The 14262-nt window shown below is 48.4% G+C and overlaps 1 protein-coding gene across 1 annotated transcript in view; it reads left to right on the top strand.

Moving 5' to 3' along the window:
• The first annotated feature begins 3910 nt into the window (after nt 1–3910).
• LOC106807188 (protein unc-93 homolog A-like) overlaps nt 3911–14262 on the top strand; it is a 96710-nt gene continuing 86358 nt past the window's right edge. The window contains exon 1 of the mRNA XM_014809460.1: nt 3911–5413. Coding sequence (XP_014664946.1) covers nt 3911–5413 — 1503 coding nt within the window. The remainder of the gene's footprint in view (nt 5414–14262) is intronic.

Genomic DNA, 14262 nt, shown 5'->3' with positions numbered 1-14262 from the left:
AGGCAGTATGTAGGCAGTATGTAGGCAGTATGTGGGCAGTATGTAGGCAGTATGTAGCAGGTAGGTAGGCAGTATGTAGGCAGTATGTAGCAGGTATGTAGGCAGTATGTAGGCAGTATGTAGCAGGTAGGTAGGCAGTATGTAGGCAGTATGTAGGCAGTATGTAGCAGATATGTAGGCAGTATGTAGGCAGTATGTAGCAGGTCTGTAGGCAGTATGTAGGCAGTATGTAGACAGTATGTAGGCAGTATGTGGGCAGTATGTAGGCAGTATGTAGCAGGTAGGTAGGCAGTATGTAGGCAGTATGTAGGCAGTATGTAAGCAGTATGTAGGCAGTATGTAGGCAGTATGTAGCAGGTAGGTAGGCAGTATGTAGGCAGTATGTAGGCAGTATATAGCAGGTAGGTAGGCAGTGTGTAGCTAATACACCCTAATGTCACTATTGCTGGCATCAGGGACCCGTTGGCAGAAACATCATGAGTAGTTATGATATCATAAGTCTGAAAAGCCTTTAACTTTTGAAGTGAACTGTGGCGCAAAAATTGCGATGTGGTAGACTCACGATGGTCGTAACATTTTATGATGCTGTTTATGATGAGAACAGGCCCCCTGGATTACATTGTAATAATATTTCACTGGACCGTATACCTCGGAGACCGTACGTGCTATTCTAACCACTCCGGTTGAAATAGCACACAGGGTTATGAATATCGTCAGTGTGATGCTACATCGTGAATATGAAGCAACGTGTTAACATACGAAACCAATAATTTTATTTCGCCCGCTAAGCTGAAAAGTATTCCCGATTGCACAGAAAATAACTTAGCCGCCCGATCATAACCCTGGCGGAAGGGAAACATTGCAATTGCGTTCGCATTACGCCGTGCAGGCGTGCAGACGATTCACACGCATTTATTTCTCCCGCCGAATGTCGACTCGGCTTGTACGGCAGACGAGCAATCTTGTAAGGAATCTTAGCCGAGCGGTCGCGCGATGATCGCACGCGGACAAACGTAGTCGCATTTGATACACGTCGCGAGGCGCGAGCTGTAGGACTATTTCATTCACACGTCGTCAGCGGCAGATGTGGCGACGGACGCATTGTGCCGACGCGAGCAACGCTCTCATTATACGTAATTGTTATGTGAAGCCCAGCTGTCTAATGAAGCCCCAGTTGAGCAATTAGCGGAATGAATGTTTTTCTATAGAGGCAGCGCGTCGGGTGCGCACGCGGGCCTCGCGTTTATGGAAGTGTTCACGTGTGTGTGTGTGTGTGTGTGTGTGTGTGTGTGTGTGTGTGTGTGTGTGTGTGTGTGTGTGTGTATGTGTGTGGGTGAGTGGGTGCGTGTGTCCGTGGGTGGAGGGTGCGTGTGTATGTAGTTGTAGTGTATAGGAACCAGTCGTGAACAAATGGTGCTGTTGATGAGGACCAACATATGAAAAATAATTAGTGCTCAAATAAATCTATCTGCCTTTATTTTTGCAGATGATTTAACAATTAGAATAGAGAAATGGAGAATGCGTTTCCAGTGTATATGTACATTTCTCTGCCAGGGAACGTACCCACCTGGCTATTCAAAATCACAAAAGCTGACTTTAAAAAGGATTTCAAGAAGCTTCAAAAAGAAGGTAGGCCTGCTGTTATTCTAGTGCCATGGTGCATCTATCTCCTAGTGAACAGGTAGCACATTATTATGACAATAACTCAGCCATGAGACAGTGCATCTATCTCCTAGTGAACAGGTAGCACATTATTATGACAATAACTTAACCAGGCCATGAGACAGTCCATCCCCTCCCTGTGAACAGGTAGCACATTATTATGACAATAACTCAGCCATGAGACAGTGTATCTCCTCCCTGTGAACAGGTAGCACNCACACACCACACACACACACACACACACACACACACACACACACACACACACACACACACACACACACGCACGCACAGTGAGAGAGAGACAGACAGACACACTCACACGCACACGCGTGCGCGCAAACCCACACACACGCACACACACATACACACATACACGCGCACACACACAACGATAGACAGACACACACACCACACGCACACAAACACACACACACACACACACACACACACACACACACACACACACACACATACAACGATAGACAGACACACACACGCACACAAACAGACACACATGCACGCAAACACACATACAGAGAGACAGACACACACGCAAACACACAGACACAGAGACAGACACACACGCACACAAACACACACACACACACACTACACACACGACACACACAGCATGCACTAACTACTACTATTACACGCCGACACGCAAATTTTGTACGCGTATCTCACACGTGTTGTTGCTCGTGATCAAACGATAGTAGGATAGAGGATGGGGAGGAGCATGGAGAGGTGGAGGAAGAGGAATAGGCGAGAACGGAAAATGTGTAGAGAGATAGGAATAAGCAAGAGGATGAAAATGGGAGAAAAGTAAACAGCGTGAAGCATGCACGTGAGAAGGAGAATAGAGAAAGCGAGGAGAACGCCGAGTAAGAGATGAGTAGTGAGAAGGATAAATGGAGAGAGAAAATAGAGAAGGTCAGAAGAAGAAGAATCGCGAGGAAAGAGAATGCGGCCGACTATGCGGCGTGATTGGTGGGCAAGGAAAAGAAGAATAGAGGGTGACGATGACACGCCGCATAAAGAAGAAACGAGAGTGAAATAAGAGACGGTCGTGGCGAGGTGACAGTGCGCAGACGACAGCCGTGACAACTTTCATTAGCCAGCTGGCTCCTTGCAGTGCACACGCGAGCCGCGCGCTCCTTCTAATTTACTGCAACAGTTCTCGAGCCATGCATTAGAAAACTATAATGAAATGCAGCTGCTATTATTGGCGCACATTTGCGCGTGAAATAACCGCATTTATCGCCGTTAAAATATAAGTACCGTAGTGTATTTGCCATGTGCGTTACAGCTGCTATACGTTGTTAAAAGTCACTCGATGTAGGTAGCATACAGCGTCTTGATTGCTGAGGTGGTTATCTATGGGGTGCCAACGATAAAAATATTATTTAGCACATTATTTAGCGTATAAAGTCATTGTTTACTAAATAATGCCTTTATATAATAAATAATATATTATATGTTAAATAATGTATTCTTTATTCATATAATATATAATAATGTATATATATAATGTATTATTTAGCAAACTAACTATTTAGATAACTATGGGGTGCCAACGATAAAAATATTATTTAGCATAATGTATTATTTAACAAATAATATATTATATAATTAAATAATACATTATTTAGCAAATAATACATTATTTAACAAATAATATATTATATAAATAAATAATACATTATTGAACAAATAATACATTATTTAACATATAATATATTATATAATTAAATAATACATTATTTAACAAATAATATATTATATAAATAATAATGTATATAAGATAATACATTATTTAAATATATTATTATATAAATAAATATTACATTATGCTAAATAATATTTTTATCGTTGGCACCCCATAGTTATCCGCTGAACGTTTAACGCACACGAGTCATTACAATTCTGACGCGATACATTACAGCGTGTCTCAGTTGTACAACCGGCGCGTTGGCCGCGGTGATATGAGAGAGATAGAGAGAGAGAGAGAGAGAGAAAGAGAGAGAGAGAGAGAGAGAGAGAGAGAGAGAGAGAGAGAGAGAGAGAGAGAGAGAGCGAGTTGACACTGCTATTTAATGACGTCGGACATTTTCCTGTGTTTTAGTTCCGGCTGAAGCCCGCTCCGAGAGATGAAGCTCTTCCGTGATCAACACTGCGACCACGTGACCCCCTCTCGCAGCCGCTGACGCCCCCGTAGACTCGCTCGCACGTTCGAATCCGCGCGATGTCCAATCAAAAACTGTCGACGTTGGAGCGGGTTTACCCGCCGCGTCGCTACAGCGTCATCGAAATCGCGACCCCTGGCGGCGGCATGAGTCACTGCGGCAGCGACTCGCGTAAGTCGAGCAACTGCAGCGGCGACGGTCGGCGACTGTCGGTGCTCGACGCGCTGCATGGAGCGCCGCACCGCATCAGCAACGCCGCCGACCTGCACTACCCGCCGAAGCGGCGACCGAGCAGCATCGACCACGTCATCCGTCTGTCGCCGCGTCGCGCCAGCGCCGTACAGCGCACGTCGCTCATCGAGTCGATCGAGGAGTCGCCGCAGTCGTCGCCACGCTCGTCGACGTGCGGCAGCGGCTCGAACCGCGTCAGCGTCCGACTCGACGGCCGCCTGCAGGTGCCGACCGCGCACGACTTCCAGTCGATCGACCTTCACCTTGACCTTGGCGACCTGAAGCGCGGCCGCTCGCTGTCGTGCTACGGCGCCTACCTGCCGCACAAGATCACCGTCACGGGCGACACGATACAGATCCACCAGCGCGAGCCGGACGGCGGCGGCGGCGGCAAGCAGCAGCGAAGCTCGTGGTCGCAGCAGCTGCGGCAGATGAAAAACCTCATCGTGCTCGCAGTCGCTTACATGCTCGTTTTCGTCGGCTTCAGCGGGCTGCGCTCGCTGCAGAGCGTGCTCGCGCTTACCGACCGCGGCGACGTCGGCCTCCTGTCGCTGTGCACGCTCTACGCGACCATGTGTCTCACGGGCGTCTTTAGCTCAGCGCTGACCAACCGCCTGACGCCCAAGTGGACGGTGGTCATCGCCTTTGTGCTGTACAGCGTTTACTTCGCCGCGAATCTGCACCCGCGGCTCTACACACTCGTACCGGCTTCGGTGCTCGCTGGCGCCATGTCTGGCCCGCTGTGGAACGCGCAGACGCTCTATCTGTACGCGACGTCGCGCAAGTACGCCTTCCTCACCGAGGAGCTCACGGAACGCATTCTTAACCGCTTCAACCGCCTATTCGGCGCCATCTTCCACTGTAGCGCCATCGTCGGCAATGCCGTCGCGCTCGTCGTCTACCGCAGCAGCCGACGTCTGCGCGCGCCCGTCGCCGGCGCCGAGCCGACGAATGGCACGTGGGCGGGCGCCTGGGAGGAGGAGCGAAACACGACGAGCTGCAGTGCGCAGGCGTGCGTCGCTCGTAACGCGACGGCGGCGGCGTCCGGCGGCGGCGGCACGTACGTGGTGCAGTACGCCGGTCAGCAGCTGGACAGTTGTCTGCTGCTGACCAGCGTCTACATCGGCTGCGGCCTGCTGGGCGTCGCTCTCAGCACGGCGCTACTCGACAGACTCGAACCGAGCATGCGCGAATCGCCGAGCCGGAAGTCGTGCGTGCGCTTGACGCTGCGCATGCTCAAGGCTCTGCAGGACGGACGCGTGCTGTGTCTGGCTCTCCTCATCGTCTTCACGGGGATGGAGCAAGCGTTTATCTTCGCCGACTTCACCAGGGTACGTACGTAGACACGATTCAGTGACGACGTGTGCGTGAAGAGGACACGCCTGGGGCACGGGGATAGGGAGTCGCTGCCACACACACGGCATTTTTGGGTTACTACCACGTACCTGGTGCAGGTAGGGGGAGATGAACTAGTGCAGGGGTTACTACCACGTACCTGGTGCAGGTAGGAGGAGAGGAACTATTGCAGGGGATAGAGGAGTCGTTGCCACACACATGCCGTTATTGGGTTACTACCAAAAATATTAGCTGAGTCATCACCACACATCATGATCTGGATCAATGCCTGGTTCAATCATAACCCATGCAGGAACATAACCAATATTTTTTTCCTAGGGGCAAATGCACATGCGGTTTGTGCTCTAGGCAGTTTCCCACGGGCACTTCCCCACTGACCAAGTAATAGCCTTCCCCCTTGGCCCCACCACGCTAGCTACGGTGCTGCCATATACATGGTAGGCAGACGCTCCACTCACATACTATGACGGTGCGATGACGCACTCTACGTAGTACCAAGAGCGTATTGGGAATGTTAATATTCATTCTTAATACGCTCTTCGTAGTATGAATCACACTGAAATGAATTTAATGCTCATTTTAAGTCCCAACTCCGCGTGCTTGGTGGCGTCGATGTTAACCAATCAAAGCGCTCGACGTCACAGTAGCCAGAACAGCGACGCTAACGCGGCAGAAGCGCTCAACGTAACAACGGAATCAGTCTGATCTCAGACTCCGATGCTCGCGTATATCTCAATCAAGCCGTCCGCCGCTACAGATTTGGCCAGCTCGCTCATTCAATCATCTTGTGTTTATTTGCTGAAGACGAGTGACGAGTTATGTTCCGTAAATGATTGTAAACACGATATTTTTCGGGTCGCGACAGCGGCCATTATCCAGTGGTTGTCAACGCCACCATCTACCCGTTCATGTACCCTGATGACAGCAATTCCATTTCGTGGATTCGCGACGGTTCGAAAACATTAACCGCATTTTAACACACGTTCATTCCTATAGAATTTAGAAAACACCCTCGTTCGAAAATTTCAATCTAATCTATGTTGTTTATCAACGTTCGAGCGCAGTTAATAGCGTTCCCTTCCCTCTCTGTTTATTTATCCGTCGCGCGTGCGCCATGTCTTGCGGGCCTCACTTATGCATTAGGCAGAGTGCTTACATTAACGCTCTCTTCAGGCTGACAGTTACACTTGAGAAAACAGCGGGCATCTTCAGTATTCGATAATCCTGCGCCGCCGGTAAAAACCCGTGTGTCGATGACAACTGCTCCCCGTGCAGCGAGCGTGCTAACTAGCCTGCGTGCATGCATATATATACACACACACACGAAGCGTATAGTCACCGTCATAGCCTTGTAGTTTTTTACACGCAATGCATCTCTAAAGCCAACGTTGATGTATCGTTGGCGATAGCAGATGCTGTAGACGGCAAGTAGAACGCTGTTAACAACAGCGCACGCGACGTCCGCGGGTAGGGGAAAAAGTAGGCGATAAATGTTGTTTTTTAAATATCGATCCATCGGTGTAAGGCGTCCTCCGAAGGAGCTCCTGCCGTCAGAGTAGAGCCAACATAGGGAAGAAGACAGGCAGAAATTCGCTCAACCGTGTGACAGCAATCATTACTTTCTGCGTTTCTTGTCGCGGTCCGCACAGGCTTCTCAACGTGCGAGCATGCAGAATTTAGCGAGAAAGCATCTGGAGACTGAGTCCGCGTAGAGAGAGAGAGAGAAAGAGAGAGAGAGGGAGAGAGAGAGAGAGAGAGAGAGAGAGAGAGAGAGAGAGAGAGAGAGAGAGAGAGAGAGAGAGAGAGAGAGAGAGAGAGAGAGAGAGAGAGAGAGAGAGAGAGAGAGAGAGAAGGGTTGTAGAGAGGGGGGGGCCGAAAGAGAGAGAGAGCAGAGAGAAAGCGAGAGAGAGAGAGAGAGAGAGAGAGAGAGAGGAGAGAGAGAAGGAGAGACAGAGAAAGAGAGAGAGAGAGAGAGAGAGAGAGAGAAGAGAAGAGAGAGAGAGAGAGAAAGAGATGAGAGACGAGAGAGGGAGCAGAGAGAGAGAGAGAGAGACAGAGAGAGAGAACAGAGCGAAAAGAGAGAGAGAGAGAGAGAGAGAGAGAGAGAGAGAAAGAGAGAGAGAGAGAGAGAGAGAGAGAGAGAGAGAGAGAGAGAGAGAGAGAGCCGTGTTTGTGTTTTAATGTAAAGCTCGTTCGCACGCCAACGCTAGAGTGTCGCTCAGCGTGTCCTCGGGAGACATTTTTCAATCCCACCCGTGCCAGAAAGTCACGGTTTCTGTCGAGAAATACGGAGCAACAGGCCTGCATACACTCACCAATATCTCACCGTTTTTTAATGATCGGTGACGGTTCTGTGCCATCGGTGTTACCAGGGCATAAATGTCTACTGTTTCTAGATCGGAATTGGTACAGGGCCACCTGTCGGCCGCGTTAGAAAGTAATTTATTGGAGGTCATCACACTTCCTGTCTGAAATTCCAAGCGCTTTTATAGCGAAGTTGACCGAATCTCATTGGATCGCTCTTTTGGGAACGCTACACATTTTGGCGCGCAAATGTATTTTTTACGATAAGCAAACAGCGCTTCGGCAAGGCGACAGATTCCCGCCTTCTAAGTGCTGCTGCTGCTGCTGCTGCTGCTGCTGCTGCTGCTGCTGCTGCACGTTGCAGCGTAGCCTGCATTAAAACCACCACGGACGCGGTGTGGGAGGAAACGGAGCAATTCATAAAAGCTGTCATTAGGTTCGAAACCGCTTTATCTTTCCTCGTGCCTAAGTTCGCTCTCTCTCTCGCTAGACTGACTATGGGGCGCTGCCCAACGGAACCTTTTTTTTCTGCGATAGGCATAATTAGAAAAACTTTTCAAGCGCACGTATGCCTTCTTTCCCTCGTCTTCGGCGCTGTTTGGCAAAATTCCGCACGTTTTACGACGTTGAATAGCGACCTCGTGAAAGCGACTCTATTACGTCTGCTCTCAGCTATTCTCGCGAGATGCCGCGCGATGAGGTAGTTCGCTAGAGTGAGGCAGACCTTCTCCGCCTATATAACCGCCGCGCTCTACTTTCATAATTTATCGCCTGCGTTAAATCATTTGTTTCGCGCTGCGGGGACGCCCGAGGTTGATGCACGGCGACTGGCGTAAACGACAAGACGTGTTATGAACGTGCCAAGAAATTTTAGCGGATATGCTAATTAGGAACTATTTGACCCACATTCGTGCCGTTAGGTGTTACGCTATGAAAAAACGGCTCCTTGCTGGATTCTTAATGCGAAAAAATGCACAGACTCCCGGACCGCTTTGAAGAATGCAATGATAGGTAATTGAGTCAAATTCTTTTAATCCTCGCACTGCCAATGTTCGCGTAATATGTATTACCCAACGATTACTCTTAGATGCTCGCTTTTCGAACGCACTCGCACGACACACGCTATACTGCAGGCACGCCGATGTGCGGTTACACGTATAAATAGATGTAAATAGATAGGCCTACGTGCAGAAAAACGCTATCATTTTATCTAGTGAAACGGCCTGTGGGAATGCGGATACGATTCTTGCATGTCATCAAATCCATACCCAACTATATATATATATATATATATATATATATATATATATATATATATATATACTACGTACGTACGTAACTTAACGTTAACGTTAACGTTACGTTACGTACGTTACGTTACGTTACGTTACGGTTACTACGTACGTACGTACGTCGTACGNGTACGTACGTACGGTACGGTACGTACGGTACGGTAACGTACGTACGTACGTTACGTACGTACGTACTACTACTACTACTACTACTACTAATCTATATATATATATATATATATATATATATATATATATATATATATGCCTGCAGCGTTCACTTACTTTAAGTGACGCTGTTCAATTTGTCACGATCTGCGCGCATACACACGCATGCGCTCTACTACTGCCCGATGGCATTGATCACGTGTCATTTGTTGGCCGGTCGGCTGTGTGACATCTAATGAATAGTATCTGATGCATATCTAAAGAAAGTGAACACCACTCAGAATATAATAATACTGCTCTGAACAACGAAACGTCGTTATAGATAACGGAACGCCGCCCCCAATAACGGAACACCACTCTAAATAAATACACACTGCTCTAAATAACGGAACACCACTCTAAATAAATAAACACTGCTCTAAATAACGGAACACCACTCTAAATAAATAAACACTGCTCTAAATAACGGAAAACCACTCTAAATAATTAAACACTGCTCTAAATAACGGAACACCACTCTAAATAAATAAACACCACTCTAAATATATAAACACTGATCAAAATAATGGAACACCGTTTTAAATAATGGAACACCACTTTAAATAACGAAACACCGCCCTCAATAACGAAACACTGCTCTAAATAATAGGACACCGCTCTAAATGCTGAAACACCGCTCTAAATAAATAAACACCGCTCTGAATAACGGAACACCGCTCTAAATAAATCAACACTTATCTAAATGCTGGAACACCGCTCTAAAATGCTGGAACACCGCTCTAAATAACGGAACACCGCTCTAAATAATTGAACACTGCTCTAAACAACGGAACGCCGCTCTGAATAAAGAAACATCACTCTGAACTTCGGAACGTCGCGCTGAATAACAGAACGCCGGGAGGAATACACCGAACATCATTCGAAATAAGCGAACGCCGTTAAAATTATCGAGCGCTTATCGGTGGGGACCTATCTCTCCGGAAGAGCTTCCCTACCGCGTGCTAAAGGCCAAAAGTGGGATATGGCTCGCCGTGACTACTAACGGCGTGGCTAATTTCTCCGCCTTAATTGCATTTCGATTTAGTAGGCGTCTGTTGGGGCAGCTATTGAATGCGGTCGACGATTCAGATCAATGAGAATACATTTGTCCGCGGCTATATGTTAAGAGTTATCCGTCTCACTTTGGGCGTTTTGCAGTGGGGTCGTACGCACTGCACGCCCCTGCTTCATNATATATATATATATATATACATACATAAATATATAGATAGTATGGGTATATATATGTATGGGTAAATATATATATATAAACATGGTATGGGCTTAGCACGAGCAATGTGGTGGGGGAGGACTTAATTGATACTGCAGCCATTGTGTGTGCCCAGCGTAACGTACCACTGTACGTCATAGACTACTGTATTCATTATAGTCGGTGAGTCAGTCTGTAAGGAACAAACAGAACGACACTACTCAAATTATTATATAGATGGTCACAGTGATGTATGCTAGCCCGCATATATCATCATAGAAATGTATTGATACATTGCCTGTAGCTGAAGTATATTATATACCACCGAAACTATTATGAAAACAGGCAAGATTGCGCTGACTCATTGTAGCGTGATAATCCGTGTCGATAGATGGTTGGAGACAGGTGTGTGGACAGGTAGGTAGGTGGTGTTGGGGTTAGTGGCGAGGCGGTTGCGTTGGAAAATAGTTCGGAGGAATAGATAGAGGAAGGGGTGGGAGATACATAAATTTAGATAGTTGAGGAGGAATAGGCGGAGAAGGGGGGATGAGTGGATGATGATTTTTCAATCATTTATAAAGGAGTGGGGGAGACAGGGTAACAGGGTTAGGAACAGATGGGTTAGGGGGTGGGAACAAATAGGAGAGATGGGGGGTGTGGACAGGTAGCTGGAGAACTAATTAAGGGAGATAGATGGCGATGAATGAGCGGAGACTAGGGGTGGTTGATGATAATATAAGTGACACAGCCCTGGGTAAACTGCACAGCGCCCCCCCCCCTGCACGTCGGATCCTCACACCTGCCGCGAATTCTCGCGCGTGGGGGAAGGAGACGAAACCCTAGAGGTTAAACATCGTTACTGACTCGCACGGATGTACGCACGGCACCGCCGCTCATTAAGCCACATCTGGCTCTGCGCGCGTGCGGGGGGCGGCCCCTCTCTCTACGTGTCTCTAATGGGTCGGCACGCACGCCCCCGGCAGACGGCGGCGCCACGCTCCCACCTGGTCCGAGTTTCGGCGGCCCGGCAATGGCTTCTTTGCGATCACGTGACCGCATCGATGTCGGAAATCGTAAAAAGTCGAATAAATATTTAGGGGAACAGCATATGCTGCGTCGTAGCGCGTGGGGATTGGCGGGGGATGGATCGGGGAGATGGACGACGCTCGCTTATTGTTTGCATAACATTCGTTCGTGTCCATCAGGATATAGATTCGACTTGTGAAATTAAATTGCACGCGATTCGCGTCGCGTGGCCGTGTGTGAGCTTGCGTTCCACATGCAGCTCGGACAGCGAGCGGGAATATTTGCTATATACGCGCGTATGTTTTTTTTCTGGGGGGTGATTGCAGTGTCTCATGCTCATGGAACCAGAATCTCTGCACGATATAGAGAGATTACGTTATATTCGCGATATATTCTATCCGCGCTAATGTTTATATACGAGACCTGCTTGTCGTATGTGTTTGCATCGTGTGTATGTGTCTTTTACAATAATATTATATTTAGACGGAAAAAACAACGCGAGGGAAGAGCAACACGAGTCGAACGACTTGGGCCATCATTGCGTAAATGACACGACCAGATAATAACTGTGTGATTCGCCGTCGCGCAATATTTCTCAGCAATTGAAACTCGAGTAGAAACAGATTTCCGGCGGTGTTTTATTTGTTGTTTATGACCCTGAACGCAACGCGAAAGCATTATCACACTGTGCGCGAACGGTGTTCCATCTTTTATATAACCCTAGTTTTTTTTCTATGTTTACTCATTCAAGCACTTGATGAATGGCGAATGGCATAAGCGTGCGCATGTGCATGCGCGCGTGGCAGCCATTTTATTTCTGCGCAAAATTCATCATCCGTTGCCGAAGCAATCTTTCACGCGTCCTGAATCCGATGTTTGTAAAGCGATACAAATATTTACCAGCGGAGGCCCGCAATCCGCCCCTCAGTGCATGGTACACGTGACGACCCTACGCACGGTGGTGATGCCACGTAGATGCAAAGTCATATCGCAAAAATAATCTCGCATGTGCTACCCCGGCATGGCAATCACTTAATGGCGTATAGCCTGTAGCAGGCGCGACTCAATCGAAGAATTACCGGTTTCCATCTATCTTGCTGGTTTCACAGCTGGTTTCCGAGCATACGTGAACACGCCGTCATAATGCGTGTAGGTACTAGAGAACCTATACTAAGCGTACAGAGGTATATATATATATATATATACCATAGGTAGCGCATAATATCAGGAGCATTCATAACTTTACACGCGGCGCACAATGCCATCCATCGCGGCCATCCTGATTGCCACGATAGATGTACTGTGACACCTCCGGCCAAGGTCGCACGCACGTATCGATGACGTCACGGAATACGAGGCTTCGGCATGTGGAATGTCATGAGCGCGCCTTTCGAGTGCGAGGCTGGTGCGGCGAGCATTCAGCTGCTCTCACGTCGCTCACACATGCAGCGCCTCATCAACTATTAACGGCCCGCATCAGCGTGGATGCAGGGTCTCTCACCCGACCACTCCGGCCTTGTCCTCCTCTCCATTCCCAGCGACGACCGCATATTTCGCCGTCGCTCTTGCTGCATGCGTTCTGTCTGACGCGTACACGCACACTCGCGATGCACGCACACTGCACGCACACTAGCGATGCACACACACTCGCGATGCACGCACACTCGCGATGCACGCACACTCGCGGTGCACGCACATTCGCGATGCACGCACACTCGCGATACACGCACACTTGCGATGCACGCACACTCGCGATGCACGCACACTCGCGGTGCACGCACACTCGCGGTGCACGCACATTCGCGATCCACGCACACTCGCGATGCACGCACACTCGCGATCCACGCACACTCGCGATGCACGCACACTCGCGGTGCACACACACTCGCGATGCCGTACTGAAAGGGGTGCGCTGAACTGTTTCCTTCTTCTCCACCTTGTGCATGTGAACGCCGAAACGAAACGTACGCTGAAACAAAAGCGCATCTATCCTGAAATGATATCTGATGTGCGGTATCCCGAGCGGTCAGTCGAAGATGTAGCGATTCGAAAGCGATTTTTTTCGTTGGTTTGATATCAACGAATGCCTTATGATAGAAATATATATATATATATACATATCTATATATATCTATATATATATATATATATGGACATATAGTTATGTCTAGTCGTGCAGCGAGTGTCAACCCCGAAATGTCACGCAAATTGCTCGTGACAGTGGCGGTCGGAACCTACATAAGCTGCCCGTTCGCCCGACTAGAATTTCTTCTGCGACATTTTACGAGGACACACATGACGTATACACTCTCTGTCCGTCTCCCCGAGCTGTAAACGATGATCCAAATCCAGACCTCTGTGTCGTAATTCTCTATAATACTCAGGCGTTCGCGAGAAAAGATATTTCCCGTCTTTAAGGTGTTTCGCGAGAAAAGATAATTCCCGTCTTTAGGGTGTTTTTTATCCTGGTTTCCGCAGAAATGTCTTCCCGTCTGCTGCTCGCGATGATGCACAGGCAACAATAGAGCTGGCAATGAGGGGATTGACGAAGAACCGCAGGCGTTCCTCGACACTTCATTTCGCCTACTGCGTAGATTAGGAAGTAGGAGTACTGCTGCTAAGTCTTAATACCGTCCCGCGACATGCTAGCGTCGCGTGTAACACGCACGCATTAACGTCGATCGACGCGCGCAGTACGATATCATCTCGTAATGGAGTGACTATCGTAATGCGCGGCTTGTCTACTGTTGCTGCTGCTGCTGCTGCTGCTGCTGCTGCTGCTGCT

This window comes from Priapulus caudatus, unplaced genomic scaffold (assembly GCF_000485595.1).
Source record: "Priapulus caudatus unplaced genomic scaffold, Priapulus_caudatus-5.0.1 Scaffold200, whole genome shotgun sequence".
Taxonomy (NCBI): domain Eukaryota; kingdom Metazoa; phylum Priapulida; class Priapulimorpha; order Priapulimorphida; family Priapulidae; genus Priapulus; species Priapulus caudatus.
This window is presented reverse-complemented; position numbering and strand designations above follow the sequence as displayed.